Genomic DNA, 25,695 nt, shown 5'->3' on the forward strand with positions numbered 1-25,695 from the left:
CTCCGCGGACGTCTGGCGCGTGGCTGAAGACGCTACGTAGGGGGCATGCGTCTCGGGGGCGAAGAAAGAGACAAGAGTGTTTCCACCATTCGGGCCTCACGGGCTGAGAGGCAACGTAGTTCTCTTTGGCGGCCGCGAGGGGCACTGGGGAGCTCCGCCTAAAGCACCGACGCAGCGAAGGCTCATGGGCATGGTAGTTCCTGGGGCGGCGGGCTGTGGAGGCGCCCAGAGTGGGAGTCTGGCGGGCTAGGCCGGATCCGAGGGAGGGGCTCAGGCCCCGGGAGGCAGCGGCGGCTCCCATTGCTCAGGAACCTCCTGGGCCCGGCAGAGAGAGACCTCGAGTCCCCCGGAGTACGACTCGCTACGCGGGTCTTGGGAGACATCTGGCCGCCTCTGCCGCAGCTGGAGGTAGGACCAGGTCCCGGACGCCTTTGGCGGGTGGGGTGAAGTGTGACCTCTCTCTTCGCTGACACTTTGTTTTCTTATCTGTCAAACTGGAATAGTAGTATCCACTTCATAGGGCGATCCTTTCATCTGGCCCTGAGAGGAGATGAACTGGGTAGGAGTCACGGATGTGGTCCTGGGTGGTAGTCAGGGTGGGGCCCTGTGAGGTCAGGCAGCTTGCGGGGACCCTGTACTGCTTGACCTCACAGGGCCAGAGCCCACCAGACAGACGGCTTCGGTGCCCACCCTTAATGGCCACTCAGCTGCCTAAGGAGCAGTTCCGTTGGGCGTCGCCCCACCCACCTAATTTTACAGATGACACCAAGGACGAGGAACCAACTAGGGGAGCATGCAGTAAATATTGAATGAATGAGTGCAGGGCTAGTCAATGACCCTTAACTTTCACATCCTTCATCTCATGGCAGCTTCCGAATGGCACTCCGAAGTGTTAATTGTGGCTGCTTAACCCTGATTTATGTTTCGGAACTGATCAGATCCTGAGACTCAGTGGACACTGTTTGTTTCAAATAGATTCGCTAATTCCTCCCCTGGAGATTGATTCTGTGCACAGACTGGGAAGCTATATAACAAACACCCTTCTAAAATTGAGAGGACGTTGGGTGCAGTGGCTCATGCCTATAGTCCCAGCACTTTGGGAGGCTGAGGTGGGAGGATCATTTGAAGTCAGGAGTTTAAGACCAGCCTGGGCAGATTAGGAGACACCCCTCCCCGCCCCCCACATCTATACAATTTTTTTTTTTTTTTTTTTTTTTTTTTGAGACGGAGTTTCACTCTTGTTACCCAGGCTGGAGTGCAATGGCGCGATCTCGGCTCACCGCAACCTCCGCCTCCTGGGTTCAGGCAATTCTCCTGCCTCAGCCTCCTGAGTAGCTGGGATTACAGGCACGCACCACTGTGCCCAGCTGATTTTTTGTATTTTTAGTAGAGTCGGGGTTTCACCATGTTGACCAGGATGGTCTCGATCTCTTGACCTCGTGATCCACCCTTCTCGGCCTCCCAAAGTGCTGGGATTACAAGCGTGAGCCACCGCGCCCGGCCAGCTACAATTTTTTTTAAAAAATTAACCAGGCACAGTAGCATGCACCCGTAGCCCCTGCTACTCAGGAGGCTGAGGCAGAAGGATCGCCTGAGCCCAGGAGTTCAGGGCTACGGTGAGGTATGATCATGACACTGCACCCCACTCTGAGTGACAGAGAATCAGACCCCATCTGTAAAAACATTTTTTTGAATGAAAACTCAGAGGAGTTTGGGAAACTCTGAACTAGAGCTTTACAATGTGCAGGCATTCGTATTGTTTCACAATCATCGCTCCCAGTGCTACCCTGGGTGGTAGGATCTATTATTTACCCCATTTTGCAGGTGTGAAAACTGATGGTCAGGAGTCTATCTTAAGACACTAAAGGCCACTAGCAACATGTAAGTTTTTTGGGAGTGGTATTTGAATTAATGATTTCTATTTTCGTGGTGCTATATTTATTTTAAAGTGTATTAGCTTGAAAAAGAAACTGGCAAATCAACTTAAAAGAAGACTATTTGGTAAATTATGGGTGCGCTGGGCGCAGTGGCTCATGCCTATAATCCCAGCACTTTGGGAGGTCAAGGTGGGTGGATCACTTGAGGCCGGTAGTTCGAGACCAGCCTGGCCAACATGGTAAAACCCCATCTCTACTAAAAATACAAAATTAGCTGGGGGTGGTACACACCTGTAGTCTCAGCTACTCAGGAGGCTGAGGCAGGAGAATCACTTGAACCCGGGAGGTGGAGGTTGCAGTGAGCCGAAATCATGCCACTGCACTCCAGCCTGGGTGACAGAGTGAGATTCTGCCTCAAAACTAAAATAAAAGGCCAGGCGCAGTGGCTCACGCCTGTAATCCCAGCACTGTGGGAGGCCAAGCTGGGCAGATCACCTGAGGTCTAGAGTTCAAGACCAGCCTGGCCAACATGGTGAAACCCATCTCTACTAAAAACACAAAAATTAGCCAGGCATGAATATATGGCAGATTTCTTGGAAGGTAGTGAATGAATGGCTACAGTTTGAGAAACATAGTGTTCAGAAAACAGTCCAAAGGGAGAAAAGTTTTTCTAGAGCTGTTGACTGTAGCATCCTCTGTATTAGTGAATAGCTCAGTCAGGAGTCTTGATTTACAGATAACAGATTTTACATTGGCTGGGTTAAGCAGAAGAGGGATTTGTTAAGGGTTTTAGGCAGCTTACAGAATTGTGGGGCAAGCTGGAGAACTAATTCCAAGCCATAGAACTCATCTGACCTGATAAGAAAACTGCTGTTTCTGTCGCTGTCATCAAACACTAAATACCAGGATTTAGACTCATCTTGTTGTTGTTGTTTTCTTTTTTTTTTTGAGACAGTGTCTTGATCTGTCACCCAGGCTGGAATGCAGTGGTGTGATCTTGGCTCACTGCAACCTCCGCCTCCTGGGTTCAAGCAAGTTTCTGCCTCAGCCTCCTGAGTAGCTGGGATTACAGGCACCTGCCATCACACCCGGTTAATTTTTGTATTTTTAGTAGAGATGGGGTTTCACCATCTTGGCCAGGCTGGTCTTGAGCTCCTGACCTTGTGATCCACCTGCCTCGGCCTCCCAAAGTGCTGGGATTACAGGCATGAGCCACTGTGCCTGGCCTTAGATTCATCTGTTATAGCTACTGCCGTTGGCATCAAAACCACTTCTGCATCAAGAAAGTGCCCTTAGGCTAATGCTCACCTGTACCCAGGTTAAAAAAAAAAAAAAAGTGCCCTTAGATTGCTTGAGACGAGGAGTTCAAGACCAGCCTGGGCAAAATAGTGAGACCTTGTTTCTACAAACATAAAAATAAAAAAATTAGCCAGATGTGGCAGCACATACTTGTATAATTCCAGTTACTGGGGAGGCTGAGATAGGAAGATCACTTGAACCCAGGAGTTTGAGGCTGCAGTCAGCTATCATAACACCGCTGCACTCCATCCAGCCTGTGTGACAGAGCCAGGCCATGTCTAAAAAAACAAAAAAGTTGGGCGTGGCGGCTCTCTCGTGTAATCCCAGCACTTTGGGAGGCTGAGGCAGGCAGATCACTTGAGGTCAGGAGTTCGAGACCAGCCTGACCAACATGGTGAAACCCTGTCTCTACTAAAAATACAAAAATTAGCTGGGTGTGGTGGCTGGCACCTGTAATCCCAGCTACTCAGGAAGCTGAGGCAGAGAATCACTTGAACCTGGGAGGTGGAGGTTGCAGTGAGCTGAGATTCCCCCATTGCACTTCAGCCTGGGCAACAAGAGTGAAACTCTGCCTCAAAAAAGAAAGAAAAAAAAAAGATACTCTTCTCTTACAGCAGTTGGTACTAAGACATATTTTTTTGGTTTTACTTGTGTATGACTAAGTGAGTTGGGATGGAGCTTCATGTCCTCAAGTGTGTACCATCTGTACCTGGCCACAGCAGGCCTCTGTGAATGTGTGCACTTCAACTATTAATGAGCCTTTCAAACTGAAGGGGCCAGCTACAGACTTAACATATCTAAAACAGGGCTGGGCGAGGTGGCTCCCGCCTGTAATCCCAGCACTTTGGGAGGCCGAGGTGGCTAGATCACGAGGTCAAGAGATTGAGACCAGCCTGGGCAACATGGTGAAACCCCGTCTCTATACAAAAATTAGCCGGGTGTGATGGTGCTTGCCTGTAGTCTCAGCTACTCAGGAGGCTGAGGCAAGAGAATCGCTTGAAACTGGGAGGTGAAGGTTGCAGTGAGCCAAGATTGTACCACTGCACTTCAGCCTAGCGACAGAGAGAGACTCCATCTCGAAAAAGAAAAAAACAAAAAACCCCCTATGTATTAGGGTTTCTGTTGCCCAGGGTTGGACTTGAGCTCCTGGCCTCAAACAGTCCTCCATCTTTGGCCTCCCAAAGTGCTAAGATTACAGATGTGAGCTACTGTGTTCAACTCTAATACCTGTTTTCCCCATTACTTTCCTTTTTTTTTTTTTTTTTTTTTTTTTGTTGTTGTTCTTGAGATAAGGTCTCTCTTTGTCACCCAGGCTAGAATGCAGTGGCATGATCATTGTTCACTGCAGCCTCGATCTCCTGGAGTCAAGGAATCCTCCTATCTCAGCCTCACAAATAGCTGGGGCTATAGGCACATGCCACCACATTTGTTTGTTTGTTTGTTTTTTAAGAGATGGGGTCGGCCAGGCTCGGTGGCTCACACTTACAATCCCAGCACTTTGGGAGGCTGAGGCGAGTGGATTATAAGGTCAGGACTTCTCTACAAAAAATTTGCAAAATTAACAGAGCATGGTGGCAAGCATCTGTAGTTCCAGCTCTGTGGGAGACTGGGACGGGAAGATCGCTTGAGCCTAGGAGATCCAGGCTGCAATGAGCCATGATCACACCACTGCATTTCAGCATGAGTGACAGAGCAAGACCCTGTCTCAAAACATCATAATAATAAAAATAAAATGTGGATCATAAATGAATCCTCCCTTAATGGCTCCTCAGTGCACTTGGAATAAAATCCAAATTCCTACTTTAAATGGGTGATTTGTATCTCAGTCATGGTAGGTGAATTATATCTCAATAAAGCTGTTATTAAAAAAAATAGTAAGACCAAGTACGGTGGCTCATGCCTATAATCCTAGCACTTTAGGAGGCTGAGAAGGGTGGATTGCTTGAGCCCAAGAGTTTGAGACCAGCCTAGGCAACATGGCAAGACCGAGTCTCTACAAAAAATAGAAAAATTAGCTGGGTGTGGTGGTGCACCCCTGGAGTCCCAACTACTTGAGAGGCTGAGGCAGGAGGATCAATTGAGCCTGGGAGTTCAAGGTTGCATTGAGCTCTGCTTGAGCCACAGCACTCTAGGCTGTCACCCAGGCTGGAGTTCAATGGCGTGATCTCAGCTCATTGCAACCTCTACCTCCTGAGTTCAAGCAATACTCAGGCCTCAGTTTCCCAAGTAGCTGGGATTACAGGCATGTGTCACCACGCCCGGCTAATTTTGTATTTTTAGTAAAGATGGTGGGGTTTCACCATGTTGGCCAGGCTGGTCTCGAACTCCTGGTCTCAAGTAATCCGCCTGTCTCTGCCTCCCAAATTGCTGGGATTACAGGCGTGAGCCACTGTGCCTGGCCCCCATGATTGTTTCTACCTTGATTTTCTTCATAGCACCTAAATACCCCAAATTATCTTACTAGTTTGCTTCTTTCTTTTCCTCCCATTTCACCAGCTCATGGCAGTAAAAACTTATTTTTTTTACTCTTAAGAACAATGCCTACTTCTTAAGTGAATCGGCATTTGTTGGAAGAATTGTTTATTGAATCATTTCAGTTGAGCATTTGCATTGGGCTTCCTAAGTTTCCTGAGGTTTTCAATGGAAAGCAAATTTTGTATTGATGTTCATTTTATAAATAAAGATGAGTCGCTACACCTTCTTGGCCCTCAGCTTTATTATCTATAAATTGTTATAGATAAACCATATCATGATCTCTAAGATTTCTTGTAGCTCTAAAACATCTAAGAGGATGGGGTCTGGTGCAACGGAAATGAGTACTGGGCTAGCCAGGAACTTAGTGGCACATTGAGAACTACGTCCCAGCACAGTGTCCTCAGTGCCACTCAATAAATCCTTCCTTAGTGGAAGCTCAGGGGCATCCTTCACTCTTCACTCTTCCCACCACTCAACCTGGCAGCGCCTCCTGGGAAGTCTCTCTGGTTAAACCCCTTGGCGTGAACTTCATTGGATCACCACAGCCAGGCCAGCATCAGCCCCCTCATGGACCCCTGCACCAACTTCAGCTCTGCCTCCTGCCTACCGCAGTCCCTGGAGGCCAACCCTGAGTGTGCTTTCGAACCCAGGGCTCTAGTCACACCCAAGTCACTCTGATGTGATGGGAGACATCACAACTGGAAGCACTTGGTAAATGTCACATAAAAGCTACTGAGTAAAAGGTACTTGAGGCTGGGCGCATTAGCTCACGCCTATAATCCCAGCACTTTGGGAGGCTGAGGCAGGCGGATCACTTGAGGTCAGGAGTTTGAGACCAGCCTGGCCAACAGGGTGAAACTTTATCTCTACTAAAAATACGAAATTAGCTGGACACTGTGGTAGGCACCTGAAATCCCCACTACTCCGGAGGCTATGGCAGGAGATTTGCTTGAATCTGGGAGGTGGAGGTTGCAGTGAGCTGAGATTGCACCACCGCAGCCTGGGCGACAGAGCAAGATTCCATCTCAAAAGAAAAAGCTACTTGAGAGGTGGCCTACGTGGACCAGCCATGCATGGCTTTCCAGAGGGGACCACACTGTCCTCCCATCAGGTTTAGTAGTTCACAAGAATGGCCCATAATGGGAAGGGAAGGTGAAGGGACAGAAAAAAAATATAAATGTATTTATTACCATTGAACTGTATGCTTAAAAATGGTAAATATGTAAATTATACAAGTTTATTTTACTTAAAAACAATGACTCGCCAGGTACGGTGGCTCAGGCCTGTAATCCCAGCACTTTTGGGAGGCTGAGGGAGGCAGATCACGAGGTCAAGAGATCGAGACCATCCTGGCCGACGTGGTGAAACCCTGTCTCTACTAAAAATACAAAAATTAGCCTGGCGTGGTGGCAGCTACTCAGGAGGCTAGATGGAATAATCACTTGAACCCAGGAGACGGAGGTTGCAGTGAGCTGAGATTGTGCCACTGCACTCCAGCCTGGTGACAGAGCAAGAATCCGTCTCAAAATAAAACAAAAAACAAAACAATGACTCATAAAATGCAGGAAAGTGCTACACTTGGGATTACAGTTTTACAAAAAATACAAAGCAGGGCCAGCCTATAAAGGCACATGCAGGGCAAGCTGAGAGGGCGGGCCACCAAGCTCCTGTGCCTTCTCCCCATTGAAGAGGGGTGCGTCGCCTCCCAGCACATCAGTGCATTTGCTGACGAGAACACACACTGAGGCCGGGCACGGTGGCTCACGCCTGTAATCCCAGCACTTTGGGAGGCCGAGGCAGGTGGATCACGAGGTCAGGAGATCAAGACCATACTGGCTAACATGGTGAAACCCTGTCTCTACTAACAATACAAAAAAGTTAGCCAGATGTGGTGGCACATGCCTGTAATCCCAGCTACTTGCGAAGTTGAGGCAGGAGAATGGCTTGAACCCCAGGAGGTGGAGGTTGCAGTGAGCCAAGATTGAGCCACAGCACTCCAGCCTGGGAGACAGAGTCAGACCCTGCCTCAAACAAACAAACAAAAAAATTCTGCTGTGACCTAAGAAACTCCTGAATAAAAGACATCTCTATGACTCAGGAAATTCCAAGTGTTTTAGAAGCTCTATGCTAGGAAACTGGGACAAAGACAAGCCAAATTCCTTTTTCAAATTTTATTTATGTGGCCGGGTACAGTGGTTCATGCTTGTAATCCCAGCACTTTGGAAGGCTAAGTCAGGCAGATCACTTGAGGCTAGGAGCTCAAGACCAGCCTGGCCAACATGGTGAATCCTCGTCTCTAGTAAAAATACAAAAATTAGCCAGGCGTGGTGGCGCACACCTGTAATCCCAGTTATTCAGGAGGCTGAGGCATGAAAATCACTTGAACCCTCGAGGCAGAGTTTGCAGTGAGCTGAGATCATGCCACTGCACTCTAGCCTGGGCGACACAGCAAGACTGTTTCTCAAAAAAAAAGAAACAAAAAAAGGCCGGTTCAAGTGCAGTGGTTCAAGTGCAGTGGTGTTTACAACCAATTGATCACAACCAGTTACATATTTCTTTGTTCCTTCTCCACTCCCACTGCTTCATTTGACTAGCCTTAAAAAAAAAAAAAGAAAAAAAAAGAAAACAAATTATTTATTTGTTTAGGATTTGACAGGATCTCGCTGTGTCACCCAAGCTGGAATGCAATGGAGCAATCTTGGCTCACTGCAACTTCTGCCTCCCTGGTTCAAGCCATTCTTGTGCCTCAGCCTCCCGAGTAGCTGGGATTACAGGCGTAGGCCTCCACACCCCGCTAATTTTTTTGTGTTTGTTGTAGAGACAGTGTTTCACCATGTTGCCCAGGCTGGTCTCGAACTCCCAACCTCAGGTGATTTGCATGCCTTGGCCTCCTAAAGTGCTGGGATTACAGGCATGAGCCACCACGCCCAGCCTACTTAACTTTTTTTTTTTTTTTTTTTTTTTTGAGACGGAGTTTCGCCCTTGTTACCCAGGCTGGAGTGCAATGGCGCGATCTCGGCTCACCGCAACCTCCGCCTCCTGGGCTCAGGCAATTCTCCTGCCTCAGCCTCCTGAGTAGCTGGGATTACAGGCACGTGCCACCATGCCCAGCTAATTTTTTGCACTTTTAGTAGAGACGGGGTTTCACCATGTTGACCAGGATGGTCTCGATCTCTCGACCTCGTGATCCACCCGCCTCGGCCTCCCAAAGTGCTGGGATTACAGGCTTGAGCCACCGCGCCCGGCTACTTAACTTTTATTTTAGGTTTGGGGGTACATGTGAAGGTCTGTTACATAGACACATGTCATGGGGGTTTGTTGTACATAGGATTTCATCACCCAGGTATTAAGCCCAGTACCCAACAGACAAATTCTTTATTAAATAACAGAAGATCATTGGGTGATGAAAGCTGAGCTGATGAGACTCAGCCCTGTTTTATTTGCTAGAGCTGTTGGGAAAGCTATACCCTTTTTCTGCCAAGTGTTTAAGCTGGTAGGATGAGGCTTGGCTGTTTTGCTACCTTCAAGAAGACAACCTGCCTGAGAATGAAGACAGTCCAGGGAGCCAGGCGTGGTGGGTCACACCTGTGGTCCCAGCTACTGGAGGGGCTGAGGTGAGAGGATCGCCTGAGTCCAGGAGTTCAAGGCTGCAATGAACTATGATCGCACCACTGCACTCCAGCCTGGGTGACAGAGCAAGACCCTGTCTCAAAAAAAGAAAAAGGAAGCGAGGGAGGGAGGCAAAGAGGAAGGAAGGGAGGGAGGGAGGGAGGGAAAGATAGGCAGGAAGGGAGGGAGGGAGAGGGAGGAAGGAAGGGAGGGAGGGAGTGAGAGAGAGAGAGGGAGAGAAAGTCCAAGAAAAAGCAGAACTAAAAGAGTCTGAGACCCAAGTTCAAATCGACATCATTTGAGCCTCTGGCTCCAGCCATGCCTGAAGTCATTCTATCTCTGATGTTTCAAGTATTTGAACCAATAGACTCTCCCTCTTTTCAAGTTTAAGCTGGCTGAAATTGAGGTTTCTAATTGTTATAGTGGAAAGCATCCCACGTTTTACATCCCTACTTATGAGGAAGAAGGCTTTCTCCCTTTCATTTTAATATATTGACTGAAAGTGGGCCCTGGATCACGTCCCCACCAAACCCCTGAAACCTGGCTCCGTCAATAACCATCCTCTCTACTCATGCCTTTCTCCGTAACATTTCCAGCAAAATGAGAGCTTCCTCAGGATAGAAACAAACAAGCAAACCTTTCTACCTTCTCACACATACAACCTGCATTATCTCTGTCCACCCCTTTTCAGCCAAACTCTGTAGAACATCTCTCCACATTTCTCCTACTTCTTGGAAAAAAAAATTTTTTTTTTGAGACGGAGTCTCACCCTGTTGCCCATGCTGGAGTGCAATGGCGTGATCTCTGCTCACTGCAACCTCCAACTCCCGGGTTCAAGCAATTCTCCTGCCTCAGCCTCCCTACTAGCTGGAACTACAGGCATGTGCCACCACGCCCAGCTAATTTTTGTATTTTTTATAGAAATGGGGTTTCACCATGTTGGTCAGGCTGGTCTCGAACTCCTGACCTCATGATCTGCCTGCCTCAGCCTCCCAAAGTGCTGGGATTAACAAGCATGAGCCACTGCGTCTGGCCTTTTTTTTTTTTTTTTTTCTTGAGACAAAGTCTCGCTCTTGTACCACTCTGTCGCAGTGGCACAATCTTGGCTCATTGCAACCTCCGCCTCCTAGGTTCAAGCAATTCTCCTGCTTCAGCCTCCCAAGCAGCTGGGATTATAGGTGTCCACCACCATACCTGGCTAATTTTTGTATTTTTTAGTAGAGACGGGGTTTTGCTATGTTGGCCAGGCTGGTTTCAAATACCTGACTTCAGATGATCCAACCCCCTCAGCCTCCCAAAGTGCTGGGATTACAGGTGTGAGCCACCATACCCTGCCTCCTCCCATTTCTTTACCTTCCACTCATTCCTCAAACCACTACCATTTGGCTTCTGCTAAAATTACTCTCACCAAGTCATGCAGCAATCTCTTAGTTATCAACGTCTTCTAGAGGAGTCTTGCATTGTTGCCCAGGCTGGAGTGCAGTGGCACGATCTCAGCTCACCACAACCTCTACCACCCGGGTTCAAGCAATTCTCCTACCTCAGCCTGGGATTACAGGCACGAGCTGTAATCCCAAGTAGCTGGGATTACAGGCACGAGCCACCATGCCCAGCTAATTTTTGTATTTTTTTGTAGAGATGGGGTTTCACCATGTTGGCCAGTCTGGTTCTTGAACTCCTAACCTCATGATCTGCCCGCCTCGGCCTCCCAAAGTGCTGGGATGACAGGTGTGAGCCACCGCGCCTGGCCTCTCCCACACCTTTAACTGGTTTCTCCTGGTAGTCCTTTTGTAATTAATCACATGCACACAACTCCTCATCTCAAGGTGTTTCTGGGAAACCTGACCACATGCATCATCTCTGCAGTTTTTTTTCTTTCTTTTCAATTCTCTTAAAAACAAAAGCACAAGCAAAAAAACCCAGGCCAGGTTTGGTGGCTCATACCTGTAATCTCCGCACTTTGGGAGGCCAAGGTGGGCAGTTCACTTGAGCTCAGGAGTTTGAGACCAGCTTGGGCAACATGACAAAACCCCATCTCTACCAAAAATACAAAAAATAGCTGGGTGTGGGCCAGGCGCAGTGGCTCATGCCTGTAATCCCAGCACTTTGGGAGGCCAAGGTGGGTGAATCACCAGGGCAAGAGTTTAAAACCACCCTGGCCAACATGATGAAACCCTGTCTCTACTAAAAATACAAAAATTAGCTAGGTGTGATGGCACATGCCTGTAATCCCACCTACTCAGGAGGCTGAGGCAGGAGAATGGCTTGAACCCAGGAGGCACAGGTTTCGGTGAGCTGAGAATGCGGCATTACACTCCATCCTGGATGACAGAATGAAACTCTACCTCAAAAAAAAAAAATAAATTAGCTGGGTGTGGTAGTGCTCCTGTAATCCCAGCTACTCGGGAGGCTGAGGCATGAGAACAGCTTGAACCCAGGAGGCAGAGGTTGCAGTGAGCCATTCTTGCACCCAGCCTGGGTGACAGAGCAAGACTCTGTTTCAAAAAAAAAAGGTTAAAAAAAAAAAAAGAATTAAAACAACTCCTCTTTTTATTTTTTTTATTTTTTGTTTTTTGAGATGGAGTCTTGCTCTGTCACCAAGGTTGGAGTGCAATGGCGCGATCTTGGCTCACTGCAACCTCCCGGGTCCAAGCAATTCTCCTGCCTCAGCCCCCTCAGTAGGTGGGATTACAGGCATCTGCAACCACGCCTGGCTAATTTTTTTTTTTTTTTTTTGTATTTTTAGTAAAGATGGGTTTCGCCATGTTGGTCAGGCTGGTCTCGAACTCTTGACCTCATGATCTGCTGCCTCAGCCTCCCAAAGTGCTGGGATTATAGGCGTGAGCCACAGCACCCAGTCAACAACTCTTTTTTACAAGGACAGATTAGGTAAATTACCCAGGATAGTCTCAAACTCCTAGCTGAAGCAGTCCTTCTGCCTCGGCCCCCCAAAGTGCTGAGATTACCAGCATGAGCCACCCTACCTAGCCCATCTCAGCACTTTCTTCTACTCTGCCTACCTATTGTTGATTGTTCCCTAGAACTGGGTCCTAGGCCCTCTTCTCTCTACGTATATTATCTGGACAATCCATTGATGTCCCTGACTTCAATCAACCACTACTCATATCTGATCACCACCAAACTGCTTTGTGTAGTTCAGACTAGAAATCCATCTCTGCTGGACAGCTCCACCCAGTTGTCCAAGGACACCTCTTTTTTTTGTGTGTGAGAGTCTTACTGTGTTGCCCAGGCTAGAGTGCCGTGGCACAATCTCAGCTCACTGCAACCTCTGCCTCCCAGGTTCAAGCGAGTCTTCTGCCTCAGGCCCCCAGAGTAGCTGGCACTACAGGCACATGCCACCACACCTGGCTAATTTTTGTATTTTTAGTAAAGGCGGGGTTTCACCACGTTGGCCATGCTGGTCTTGAACTCCTGACCTCGTGATCCACTCGCCTCGGCCTCCCAAAGTGCTGGGATTACAGGTGTGAGGTACCACCCCTGGCCTACAAGTTTACCTCTTACACTGTCCAATTCAGGAACCGCTCGCCTCACGTGGCTGTTTTAATTTTAATTAGTTCCTCAGTGATATTACAAGTGCTTAACAGCCACATGTGGCCCAAAGCTCCAACACGGGACAGTGCCAATGTAGAACATTTTGGTCAGCAAGGAGAGCTTTATTGGCCAGCTTAGCCACAACGCTTCCAATCATCAGCTCCTTGCCTTTCTGTATTCTTCAACTGTACCTCTCTCCCAGACAATGCTGGGCCAACTACAGAGAAAGGGTATGTAAGGGTATGTGGTAGATGTGGTGTAGTCCGCAGGAATAGGATTCTTTTCATTGATGTCTTTCTCTGAGCTGGGAAGAGGGATAAACACAGCTGGTGACAAAGACCTTAAAGGACATCTCTAAGCTGAGGTTAGTTTAGTTACAGCAGGGGGACTCAGATTGGCTAAACCAGAATTAGCCCTTCCACAAGTTTTTCCAACTGCATCTGGCAGCCTCAGCTTTAAACATTTTTTTTTTTTTTTTTTTTTTTTGAGATGGAGTCTCGCTTTGTCGCCCAGATTGGAGTGCAGTGGCTGGATCTTGGCTCACTGCAACCTCTGCCCCCCAGGTTCAAGTGATCCTCTGTTCCTCAGCCTCCCAAGTAACTGGGATTACAGGAATCCACCACCATGTGCGATTGATTTTTATATTTTTAGTAGAGACGGGGTTTCACCATGTTGCCTGGGCTGGTCTTGAACTCCTGACCTCAGGTGATCTACCTGCCACCTTGGCCTCCCAAAGTGCTGGGATTACAGGCATGAGCCACCATGCCCGTCCATGTGTCCATCTCAGAACATCCTTTTTTTTTCTTTTTGAGACAGAGTTTCGCTCTTGTTGCCCAGGCTGGAGAGCAATGGCACCATCTCGGCTCACCACAACCTCCGCCTCCCAGGTTCAAGCAATTCTCCTGCCTCAGCCTTCTGAGTAGCTGGGATTACAGGCATGTGCCACCACCCCGGCTAATATTCTATTTTTAGTAGAGACAGGGCTTGTCCATGTTGGTCAGGCTGGTCTCGAACTCCCGGCCTCAGGCGATCCACCTGCTTCGGCCTCCCAAAGTGCTGGGATTACAGGTGTGAGCCACCGCACCCTGCCTGAACGTTCTTAGGTGAATCAGGATATTTATCCACTTTCCTCTCTTGGGTTATTTGCCTCCTTGTTCCAGGATGGGCACTTGGTCCAATCAGCTACGTACTTAGTTCTGGAAATTTCATTGGGAATCTCAGAAAAGAGGCATGCTCCTTCTAGGAGAGTTGCTAAGATATTAGGGTTTAAGCTTGAAGCCACGGAAAGCCATTTTCCCACGTAGGAGCGCCTGTCCGAGGGTGAAGGCAAATGCACTCGGCAGGCAGAACCACAGACGGTGAGCCACATGTTCCTGTATCTTCCGGCCCCTGTGTTCACCTGTTCGGAAGAAGTGTGACCCGCTCTGGACTTTTCGATTACATGGGCCATAGGTTTCTTTGTTTAGGCCAGCTGGAGCCGGGTCACTGAGAGACTGCATCCGTGGAGATCTCACTGTGCTCATTCTTTCGACTATCCTCGATACCTTAATTGTTCTTGATTTCTCTAACTGGCCTTGATGTCTCTTCTGAGCTCCAGATTATATGCCCACAGATGTCCCAAAGCACGTCTGAAACTGACATTATTTCTACCCCCCACCTTCAACTCCCGTCTCAGAGATGGAACCTCCTGGATCTGCCCCTTTCCTCAGATAAACCAAGGTCGTAAGTTCAGGCTCCGCCTCCCCGCAGGGCCTCCCCAAGGTCAACCGCTTCTTCACTCGCCCCGCTCCTTGGGGGCAGTATCCGCGTGCCCCTCTGCAGCGGGCCGACGCTCTAGGCTGCAGTTGGCTGTTCACACAGCCTCCTCATCTCTCTGGTTTCCAGCGCTCGGCGGCTACTCTAGCCCTTAGCCGGGCCCGGGACTCTATCCCCTAAGGCGGCTTCTCTATGGTCGACATCGCCCCTTTGTCCCGAATTTCCTCCAGGAGGACGCTCTGGTAGGATCCAAGCCCTTCTCCAGCTGCCTCCGTGGTCGCTCTTAGGTGCAACTGGAGAAGGCACTGAAGCCCTATGAGATTCACACCGTCTTAGGTCTCCCGAGGTCGGCGCCGAGTGAGAGGATGGCGGAAGTAAGTATGTAGTTGCCCTTCCCTCCCGCCGCTCTTCTCTATGGTCGCTTCCTTCGGCGACCGGAAAGGGACTCCCGGCGCCTGCGCAGAACCAGGCTGGGCGCTCGTCGCGGAGGGGGTGGGGGCGCAGGGAGCGGGAGCCGCCACCGTCGCCGGAGCTAAGCGCGGGGACCGAGATGCAGGTGGGACCGGAACCGGAACCCCCCTCTTCAAGTGCCTCTTCCCTCTCCGCGACCCGGTCCCGGGGCCCGAGAGGATCCCTGGGGTGGGGGTGGGCGTGGAGGGCCGGGGGCTGGAGGGGCACTCGTCCGGGAGAGTGCAGCGGACTGGGCTGTTCCCGCGGCGGATGCGGCCCCGGGGAATGGGCGGCTGGGGGATGTCCAGGGAGTAGGGTCGGGTCGGAGTGGATGGACCACCGGGCCGGGAGGGTCCGAGCCGGGAGCGGAGCCAGCACCCTCCACCACCCGCCCTTCGGGAAATATCAGAACTGACCCAAGAGGCAGGTGCACCGGGAAAATGTGTCTGAGTCCTGCTTGGCAGAAGAGAAACTGAGTCACCAGCTCAGGAGCCGCAGGGTCAGCGGGCCTGAAGGGGGCTGGGTCTGTCTGCGGTGCAGAGGGTTGGGTGGGCCTGTGTGAGTCGAGGTGGCCGCTGGCTGGAGATTGGTCTCTGCTGTGTCTGCACCTCTTGGCTGGGTTCCCCCGTGCTCCATGACTCTTGCGTCTCCTGGCTGCTCTCGTTGGTTTGGAGTTGTCCCTGCGGTTGGAGCCATCTGAGTGTGTAGGGCCGAGGCCCAGGAGGAAGGGGAGGGGTCGCCGACTTGCTGCCTAGCTGTGGGTTTGAACGGCAGTCTGAGGTCGCGGAGGGTTTGGGGAGACTTTCTTGAGCGCCCCTGGCCCCAGTGGTGGGGCTGTCACCTTTCAGTATTGCGTCGGGGGAGGAGCGCTAACAAAAGAGCCATGGGTTGTAAATTCCACACCCAGCTCTGCCACTTTCTAGTTTTAAGACCTTGAGAGGGCTCCTCCGTTCTCTAATTTTAATTTCTCTTTTAGAAAATTGGAACTATAATATTCTTTTCCCCTATGAAGATAGTAATAAGGGCCGTCGTTCAGCGCTGACATATCCCATTCCATGTCGTTCTCTCAACGTTTCGAGGCGGGAGGGATCATTAGCTCTGTTTAACGGATTAAAAAACAGGCTCAGAGAGGACGTGGAATTTGTTCAGGATCACATCGCTCATAAAGTGGCTGGGCTGGGCGCTTATAGGGTGGTTTCAGCCCTGGTGTGACTCCAGAGCCCATGGCCTTAACCAGTAGACTAACCTGCCTTTAGGGCATAATCCCCAGTGGGAGGCGAGGAAGGTGAAAACTCCTAGGGCCCTAGTTCTCCCTGTGATGTTGTGTTTATATGAGGCCAGAAGAGACTTGACCTGACCCAACCCAGTTTCTCCTGTGGGGCCCCTGCGGCCTCTGGCCCCAGAGGAGATACCAAAGAAGGGATACCAAAGAAGTGGGCTGTTGCCATTTCAAGTCTCCTTCGCGCAGTGCTTTGTTGCTGGACTCTGGGGTCAGCTTTCAAGACAACTGTTTTGGTCCATCATGCGTCCATCCTCCTTAATGAATCGCCCCCTCCAAAGAGCTGGACCCTAAGATCCGTGAGGCAGGCTCTCTAAGGTCTAGCGTCCCAATTCCCCTCTGGCCCCCTTCGAGCTGGGGCGGTGAGGTGCTATGGCTGAGGCTGGCCCAGCTGGTCCCTGGGGACAAGGACTGTGGAGTGGGGGAAAAGGTAGATTTGGAGTTCTGAAAGTTTTCTGAGCTTCAGTTTCCTCATCTGTTCGAGAGGTCATTGAAACCTCTCACAGGGAAAGGTAAGATAACCACGTGGGCACCTCTGGAATGGCTCATGGGAAGTATGACATCAATACTGGAGGATCTGACTTAGAGAAGGGGGGTGATCTGGAGAAGATCTCTTTTTGGGGGGAAAATCTCTTTTTTGGAGCTCCATAGCCCTCTACTATTGTATCCAAAGTTAAGGAAAGGGGGTGAACACAGCAGGCTAGCTAGACACTGGGGAGCCAGTTGGCTGGGACCTTCGGGGTGCCAGGATCTGGGAGAGGGAAGGAAGGTGTTGGGCTTCCTTCCCCATTGCTCTCTGCGGAGTCTGAAGCAGGGTTGGGTGTCTCTGGCTGGGGGTAGGACGCGGCCCCCAGTGCGCCCTCGGCAGTGACCCTCGTGTGTGCCTCTCTCTTCCTTTCGCAGCTGCTGCCGCCCACCCCACGTCTTCTGGCTGCCTCCCTCTTTGCGCCCCACAGGCTCCCCCTCTCCACCTCCTGGGGCCCATCATGAATGGTGCCCCTTCCCCAGAGGACGGGGCCTCCCCCTCGTCTCCCCCGCTGCCCCCGCCCCCGCCCCCTAGTTGGCGGGAGTTCTGTGAGTCCCACGCCCGGGCTGCTGCTCTGGACTTCGCCCGCCGTTTTCGCCTCTACCTGGCCTCCCACCCCCAATATGCGGGGCCCGGGGCTGAGGCTGCCTTCTCCCGCCGTTTTGCCGAGCTCTTCCTGCAGCACTTTGAAGCGGAGGTGGCCCGGGCCTCTGGCTCCCTGTCACCACCCATTCTGGCTCCCATGAGCCCTGGTGCAGAGATATCACCACATGACCTGTCCCTTGAGAGCTGCAGGGTGGGCGGGCCCCTGGCTGTGCTGGGCCCTTCTCGATCATCTGAGGACCTGGCCGGCCCCCTCCCTTCCTCAGTCTCTTCCTCCTCTACGACCTCGAAGCCGAAGCTCAAGAAGCGCTTCTCCCTGCGCTCAGTGGGTCGCTCTGTCCGAGGCTCAGTCCGTGGCATCCTGCAGTGGCGGGGGACCGTTGACCCTCCCTCCCCGGCTGGGCCCCTGGATACCTCATCAGGCCCCCCAGTCTTAGGTGGAAACAGCAACTCCAACTCCTCTGGCGGGGCTGGGACCATTGGTAGGGGACTGGTCAGTGATGGAACATCTCCTGGGGAAAGATGGACTCACCGTTTCGAGAGGCTGAGACTCAGTCGGGGAGGGGGCGCCTTGAAGGATGGAGCAGGGATGGTGCAGAGGGAAGAGCTGCTGAGTTTCATGGGGGCTGAAGAGGCAGCCCCTGACCCAGCCGGAGTGGGCCGGGGAGGAGGGGCGGCTGGTCCTCCTTCAGGGGGAGGAGGGCAGCCTCAGTGGCAAAAGTGTCGCCTGCTGCTTCGAAGTGAAGGAGAAGGAGGAGGAGGAAGTCGCCTGGAGTTCTTTGTACCACCCAAGGTGAGGACCCGAGGAGGGTGGGTGCCTGGGGGCGAGGGAGAGGGCGGCCAGAGTGGTCACAGCCCTGCAGATAAGCTTTGGAGTTTACCAGCCCACGGCCCTGGCATCACTCTTTGTTTGTAAAGCTGGCTCCCGGCTCTGTGTTAGCAGCTGTGGGCAGGACTGAGAAAGCAGTGTAACTGCCTTTTATCTAACTTCCCAAGGATGTAGAAGGAAAGAAGAATGTCTGGAGGGAAGGTAAGGGTGGTCTCTGCAAACCAAACTTCCAGGGCATCTGGTTCTTTCTCCCAACCTAGGCCTCTCGGCCCCGACTCAGCATCCCCTGCTCTTCTATCACGGATGTCCGGACAACCACAGCCCTGGAGATGCCTGACCGGGAGAACACGTTTGTGGTTAAGGTACGAGTTCAGCTTCCCATCCGCTGGCAGTGCGTGTGTTGAGGAGAAAGCCCTCAGTGCATTTGAGCACGTGGTGTAGCCGAAAGGAGGTGTCTGTTGTGTCCAGTGCCTTGAGAGTGCGTCCCTGGGACTGCGACGTTTCTGGGATGAGGTAAAGAAGGAGATATTCTAATTCTCTAAAACAGTGCCTCCACTTCAAAGAGAGTTGTGGGCTTTTTGTTATTGTTTTGGGGAGACAGGGTCTCCCTCTTTCTCCTAGGCTGGAGTGCAGTGACCTGATCGTAGCTCACTGTAGCCTCGTACTCCTGGGCTCAAGCGATCTTCCCGCCTCACCCCTCTAAGGAGCTGGGACTACATGCATATGACACCATTCCTGGCTAATTTTATTATTTATTTATTTTTGAGACAGAGCCTTGCCCTACCTCCCTGGCCGGAGTGCAGTGGCACGGTCTTGGCTCTGCAACCTCTGCCTCCCGGGTTCAAGCGATTCTAGTGCCTCAGCCACCTGAGTAGCTGGGATTACAGGCATGCACCACTATGCTCGGCTAATTTTTTTATATGTTTAGCAGAGATGGGGTTTTGCCACGTTGGGCAGGCTGGTCTTGAACTCCTGGCTTCAAGTGATCCACTCCCCTTGACCTCCCAAAGTGCTGGGATCACAGGTGTGAGCCACTGCACCCAGCCTAATTTTATTTTTTAATTTTTTTGGAGACAGGATCTCACTGTGTTGCCCAGGCTGGTCAAACTCCTGGGCTCAAGTGACCACCCCCCCCAAAGGTGTTGGGATTACAGGTGTGAGCCACCGCACCCAGCCTCCAGAGATAATTCAAATGCAACTTGTTTTTAGATAGCCTACACACGTTGTTCTCATTAAGCGTGGATTAAGCCTCATCTTGCCCCTGTCCCTGCCCCAGTTGAGGCCTCGTCTCATCTCTGTAGGTGGAAGGCCCCTCTGAGTATATCCTGGAGACAGTGGATGCCCAGCATGTGAAGGCCTGGGTGTCTGACATCCAAGAATGCCTGAGCCCAGGGTGAGGAGCCTGACTTCCGTCGAGAAGGGACGTGGGGTGGGGGTGGGGAGCAGCCTCGCGCCTCTCACCTGGTGACTTTCCTCCCAGCACCATCTTCCCTGTCTCTGCAGACCCTGCCCTGCTACCAGTCCCCGCCCCGTGACCCTCCCTCTGGCCCCTGGGACCTCATTCCTTACAAGGGAGAACACAGACAGCCTGGAGCTGTCCTGCCTGAATCACTCGGAGAGTCTACCCAGCCAGGACCTGCTGCTGGGACCCAGTGAGAGCAATGACCGCCTGTCGCAGGGTAAGGGTGGAGCCTTAGAGAGCTGGGAGCCTCAGAACCCACCAGATGGGGGGGCGGCCCTGCTTTGCCTGGCCTGTCGAAGGGTAAGGGTGGAGCCTTAGAGAACTCAGCCTCAGAACGTGCCGTGCCGGGCCCCTGCTGTCAGGCCCCAAGCCCTCTCCGACTCCCCTGTGCCCCCATCCCTGTTTTCCAGATGCCTCACTGCAGCCCTACCAAACGTTGGTCTTTTGTCTCTGAACGTGCCACGTGTTCCCCAGGCACAGTTTGCTGTTCAGAACCCTTGCGACCCCCCGCAGGCCCCAAGCAGACTCCTAGCCAGCCTTCTGCGCCCAGCCTTGCCACTTTTTCCGTCAGTCTCCTGCAGGCCACCACTCTGGCTGGAGGTGATGGTTGTCTGCCAAGCTTCTGGAACACTTTGTAGAAATCTTTGTTTTGCTCTTACTCGGCCTCTCTGTGTCCGTCAGGGGCAACCACATATTCTCTTGACTCCGTACTTTTTGGTCTGACCAAACACACATACCTAACCCACACACATAAACACACAAAGACGTGTTGCCTGGTCGAGACTCCTATTTCCAGACTCGGCCTCTACTATTGCCTTTTCTCCTGACCCTCCATTCTGAGTTCTGTCTGCACAGTGCCGAGCACACAGGCTGTATCGAGTGAATGAACAAACGAATCATAGAATCTTGGATCTAGAGTGGACCTTGCACTTCATCAAATCTCAGTAGCTGAGACCAGGGAGAGGACAGCTGAGAGTCATTGAGGAAGACAGGCTGTGCCAGTGTGATCCCCGTGCTATGCTGTCTGTGCACCACACGTCTGTGTTTTCAGCACTGCCTGCCTATGACATTTGTGTAGGCTCTGGCCTGCCGTTGGACAGACTTTAAGGATGGTCCTAGTCCATACCTGGCCCTGTGCTGTGTCCCGAGCCAAGATGAGGGAGCTCAGATGACTGACATGAGCTCCCTGTCCTCTGGAGGCTTTCAGCTGGGTTACCATCACTCCCTATAGAAAGCTTAGTGTTCCTTGAGCAGCACAAGCAGGAAGCGTGTTGGGAGCTCAGGGGAGGAAGAGAGCAGGGGAAGGTGGGAGAGACAGGAACTGTGATGCAGAGGAGGAGAGGAGAGGACACCCGGGGACGCAAAGGGCGAGAGCAGAGGCCTGGGGGGAGGGCCCAGGATATGGTGACAAATTGGACAGTATGATTGGGTTAAAGTAGGAAAGACAAATACAAGGTAAGGTAAAAAAGTGTCTCGGGGTGGGGCGAGTAATAGAAAGAGCATCTTTGATGCCTCTTAGAGTTAGGAGGCTTTGTCCTATAGTTAAACAAAAGGACACCATTTTTGCTACTGTTTTTAAATTTTTTTTGTTTGTGTTTTTGTGCTTGAGACAGGGTCTCACTTTATTTCCCAGGCTGGAGTGCAGTGGCGCAATCACAGCCTCTGTAGCCTTGACCTCCTGGGCTCAAGCCATCTTCCTGCCTCAGCTGCTCAGGTTGCTGACTACAGGCGTGTGCCCCCACACACACCTAGTTTTTATTTTTTTGTAAGAGATAGGGTCTCACCATGTTGCTCAGGCTGGTCTTGAACTCCTGTGCTGAAGTCATTCTCCCACCTCGGCCTCCCAAAGGGCTGGGATTACAGATGCGAGCCACTGTGTCCAGCCAGACTCCTTTGTGTGTGTGTGTGTGTGTGTGTGTGTGTGTGTGTGTGTATTCTTTTCTTTTTTTGAGACAGAGGCTTGCTCTGTCGCCCAGGCTGGAGTGCAGTGGCGTGATCTCAGCTCACTGCAACCTCCACCTCCTGTGTTCAAGCAATTCTGTCTCAGCTTCCCAAGTAGCTGGGATTACAGGTATGCACCACCACGCCTGGCTAATTTTTGTGTTTTTAGTAGAGATGGGGTTTCACCATGTTGCCCAGGCTGCTCTCGAACTCCTGACCTCAAGTGATCCTCTGGCCTCAGCCTCCCAAACTGTTGGGATTTAGGTGTCCCCAACTCCCACTGCGCCCGGCCCAGGACTCTTTTTGAATGTCAAAATATTTGAGGCGGCTTGGAGCAGTGGCTCATACCTATAATCCCAGAACTGAGCTGGGTACATCGCTTGACACCAGGAGCTCAGGGCCAACCTGGGCTATTATATTAGCGAGACTCCTTCTCTACAAAAACATGTATTTAAATATTTAATGCATTCTTCCATTTCTGCCATAATCTTTCAGCTGTTAATTCAGAAAAAGAGACATTTGGACTTTAGGACCTTCTTGCAGTACACAGTCTCTTAGCAGGGCAGGAAGCATCAGTAGGAGCCATTGGTAAAAAAGCATCGGGTCACTACTCACAGAGCTGTTTGGCATCTCGGCCAGAGACTGTTGCCAGTGCACGCAGGGTAGACTAGTGGTGAGGAAATGGTCCCAGGACAGTTGTTTAGAAGAGGAATTTCTTAGGTTCTTAGCTTTGCCCTTTTTTTCTCCAGGGGCATATGGGGGCCTCTCAGACCGCCCCTCGGCATCCATCTCCCCCAGCTCTGCCTCCATTGCTGCCTCCCATTTTGACTCGATGGAATTGCTTCCCCCAGAGTTGCCCCCCCGCATCCCCATTGAAGAGGGTCCCCCAGCAGGGACAGTTCATCCCCTTTCAGCCCCCTACCCTCCCTTGGACACTCCGGAAACAGTGACAGGTACTGGAAGTGTGAGCGTGTGTGTCTCCAGGCCTGGATGCCTGCCTGCCTTGATGGCTTCTCCTGGGATCCTGAGGGAGCTGGCCCGGGAGAGTTGGGGACGCATGCATGCATGCGGGGGACAGGTGCCTCGAGGGGAAGGCAAACTTCTTTCTCCCAGGATGGGGGAGGCTGCCCTGACACCCCGGTTTCCCTCCCTCTCTCCTTCCTGAAGGGTCCTTCCTGTTCCAGGGGGAGCCAGAGGGCAGTGAGGGGGACCAGCCCCTCTCAGGGTATCCTTGGTTCCACGGGATGCTCTCTCGGCTCAAGGCTGCGCAGTTGGTGCTGACTGGTGGCACTGGCTCCCACGGTGTCTTCTTGGTGCGCCAGAGTGAGACAAGACGAGGTGAATATGTCCTCACCTTCAACTTCCAGGGCAAGGCCAAGGTGAGCAACCCTGCAGGAAAGGCTCTGTTCTGTGCAGTTGGCGTGGGGTGGGAGAGCGCTGCTGGGGGAGGGGGTTTGTATCTGGCAGGGCCTTTGCCTCCTACCTCACCACCCCTGTCCTGCCTTCAGCACCTGCGTTTGTCGCTGAACGAGGAGGGTCAGTGCCGGGTCCAGCACCTGTGGTTCCAGACCATTTTCGATATGCTCGAGCACTTCCGGGTGCACCCCATCCCTCTGGAGTCTGGAGGCTCCAGTGATGTTGTCCTTGTCAGCTATGTCCCATTCTCCCAGCGACAGCAGGGTGAGCAGAGCAGGTCTGCAGGGGAGGAGGTGCCCGTGCACCCAAGAAGTGAGGTGTGTGTGCCAGAAAGATGGGGCGGGGGGGCTATGACGAGGAGAGGCTTTGCTTGGGAGAGCAGGGTAGAGGAGGCTGCTGCGCCTGGGGGTTTGGAAGGGAAAGGAATGCACTGATAGGATGCAGGAAGGCAGAAGACTCCTGGCTGGAGTCCGGGTGGCAGCTGAGAGGCGGGCGGGCGCATCCCCATTCCATCGGATCCTCTGTTCCATCGTCTGTCTGTCTCCTGGACCCATCCTCCCGGCCTGGTCTTTGCCCTCCGTTGCGGCCTGGCCTAGGGCCTGCCCTTCCTGGGGATGCTCGGTCTGATCCCGCTCCCTCCTCCCTCAATGTCTCATGTCCCTGTCTGATCTCTCCCTCTCCTCCGCCCCACCGTCCCATCTGTCCCCACGTTGCCCCTCCCCCCCAGGCCGGAAGCAGGCCGGGAGCCATGCGGGGGTGTGCGAGGGAGATGGATGCCACCCCGATGCCTCCTGCACCCTCATGCCCTTCGGAGCGAGTGACTGTGTGTAAGTGTGGTCCTCCTCTCACCGCCGCCCATGATCCATCTTCCATGGATGGGGGGTTGCTCAGGAGATGGGATGTGGGGAGACAGCCATGCTCCTGGGGGGCTGAGTGAAGGGGAGGCCGAGGCAGGAGCTCACCTGCCTCCACAATCAGTCTGTTTTCTTACCCTTCCTATCCAGAACCGAACACCTCCCATGACCCACCCCAGCCCCCTGAACCCCCTTCATGGACAGATCCCCCACAGCCTGGGGCAGAAGAGGCGTCGAGGGCGCCAGAAGTGGCGGCAGCAGCAGCCGCAGCAGCCAAAGAGAGGCAAGAGAAAGAGAAAGCGGGCGGTGGAGGGGTCCCGGAAGAGCTGGTCCCCATGGTTGAGCTGGTCCCCGTGGTTGAATTGGAAGAGGCCGTAGCGCCAGGCTTGGAGGCCCAGGGCAGCACCGGGTCTGGTGCAGACTCGGGGGTACCCCCGATGGTGCAACTGCAGCAGTCACCACTAGGGGGTGATGGAGAGGAAGGGGGCCACCCCAGGGCCATTAACAACCAGTACTCCTTTGTGTGAGATGACCCCACCCAATCTGCCCTTTTGCCCCCCAGCCCTGCTCATGAGATTGGGCAGTGTAGGGACAGAGGAGGCTGAAACCCCTCCCCCATGCTTCCTGACCCTTGTCGGCCAAGGGCATCTTCGATGGTACAAGCAGAAGTTTGGGAGCCTGTTTGCTCCTGTCATACACTACAGGTCCCCTCCCCAGGGCAGGGGATTTGGGTTCCATGACCTCCCTGAGGGGCTTTTCTGGTCAGCCCTACCCTGGGGGCCATTTCCCCATTAACCACCCCCAGCCCAAGGCAGGGTGAGGGGGAAGGGCTGTCAGTTATATTAAGGTGGTTGTTTTTGTTGTTGTTTTAAACAAAATGGAGAAGCATAAATAAATAAAAAGGTTTATCTGGGTTCTATCATGATGGCTATGGCCAGTGTTTGCTTCGGGAACTGGGACAGTTGCTTTGGGAAGGCGGCTCACTCAGTGCCCACAGGCCAGAGGGCTGGCCCAGGTCGAGCCCCTGCCGCTCTGCAGTGCTATGCTTTCTGGGCCATCCGTGTCTGCCGACAGCCTTGTTTGTGGAGCGCTAAATGATGTTCTTGGGGTCTCCTGCGAGTTCTGTTGATGGGATGAGCTGTGATTGACAGGCGGCGTGGTTATCTTCAGGGGCCCTTCCTGCTCTGAATTTGAGTTACGGCTTCCTACCCTGGAGAGAGCTGGCAGCAAGAGATGGAGGGCACGGTGGCTGTGCTAGGAGAGATTTAGTGTGACAGTCACAGAGTGGCCGCAGAGGGGCCGGATGCCAGGCTGGAGGGTGGACAGCAGAGAGCACTGGCTTCCGTCCTGGCATTGCCACTCACTGGCCTGGGCAAGGCATAGCCACCGTGGGCCTGAGCATCCTCATCCGTGACATGTGAAGTTTCGTCTGAGTCAGAGCTGCTGACATGGTTTGCTTGGCCTAGACAAGGTTTCCATTTGAGTTCCACATTAAAAATTCAGATCACTGTCTTCTCTTGAAAATCCGAAGATCCAGCTGTGTGGGTCCACCTTCCACATCTGCGCCACTCCCACCAGTTCACTTCGCTCCCTGTGAGGGTCTGGCCCTATGGGCATTTGAGTTCATAACATCTTCCCATTGCAGCACACCCCTCACCCCATTAAACACAGGCTCTGCTCTTGGAGTCAGTCTTACGGATGTGCGGCTGTGCCCTCCAACAGAGGGCACCCCTGGGCTTCCCAGCTGTGGGGGCAGTGGGTGCCAACA

General features: G+C 52.4%; 1 protein-coding gene across 8 annotated transcripts; it reads left to right on the forward strand.

The window, feature by feature from the left end:
* Positions 1-108: 108 nt before the first annotated feature.
* On the forward strand, positions 109-24,849 carry SH2B1 (SH2B adaptor protein 1). Of its 8 annotated transcripts, none has more exons than XM_010340831.3 (10): positions 109-408; positions 14,798-14,941; positions 17,200-18,218; positions 18,515-18,616; positions 19,556-19,647; positions 19,758-19,933; positions 22,407-22,610; positions 22,825-23,036; positions 23,166-23,337; positions 24,078-24,849. In XM_010340831.3, the coding sequence occupies exons 3-10, from the start codon at positions 17,283-17,285 to the stop codon at positions 24,452-24,454; spliced, it is 2,271 nt and encodes a 756-aa protein (XP_010339133.2). In that variant the 5' UTR covers positions 109-408; positions 14,798-14,941; positions 17,200-17,282; the 3' UTR covers positions 24,455-24,849. The 8 variants fall into 8 exon arrangements, with proteins under 8 accessions (XP_010339133.2, XP_010339132.2, XP_003930284.1 ...); XM_003930235.4 differs by lacking the exons at positions 109-408; positions 14,798-14,941 and adding exons at positions 14,958-15,123; positions 23,801-23,900 and having other exon boundaries at positions 23,166-23,390; XM_003930234.4 differs by lacking the exons at positions 109-408; positions 14,798-14,941 and adding exons at positions 14,959-15,123; positions 23,801-23,900.
* The last annotated feature ends 846 nt before the right edge of the window (positions 24,850-25,695 follow it).

Source organism: Saimiri boliviensis, chromosome 12 (genome assembly GCF_048565385.1).
Source record: "Saimiri boliviensis isolate mSaiBol1 chromosome 12, mSaiBol1.pri, whole genome shotgun sequence".
Classification (NCBI taxonomy): Eukaryota; Metazoa; Chordata; class Mammalia; order Primates; family Cebidae; genus Saimiri; species Saimiri boliviensis.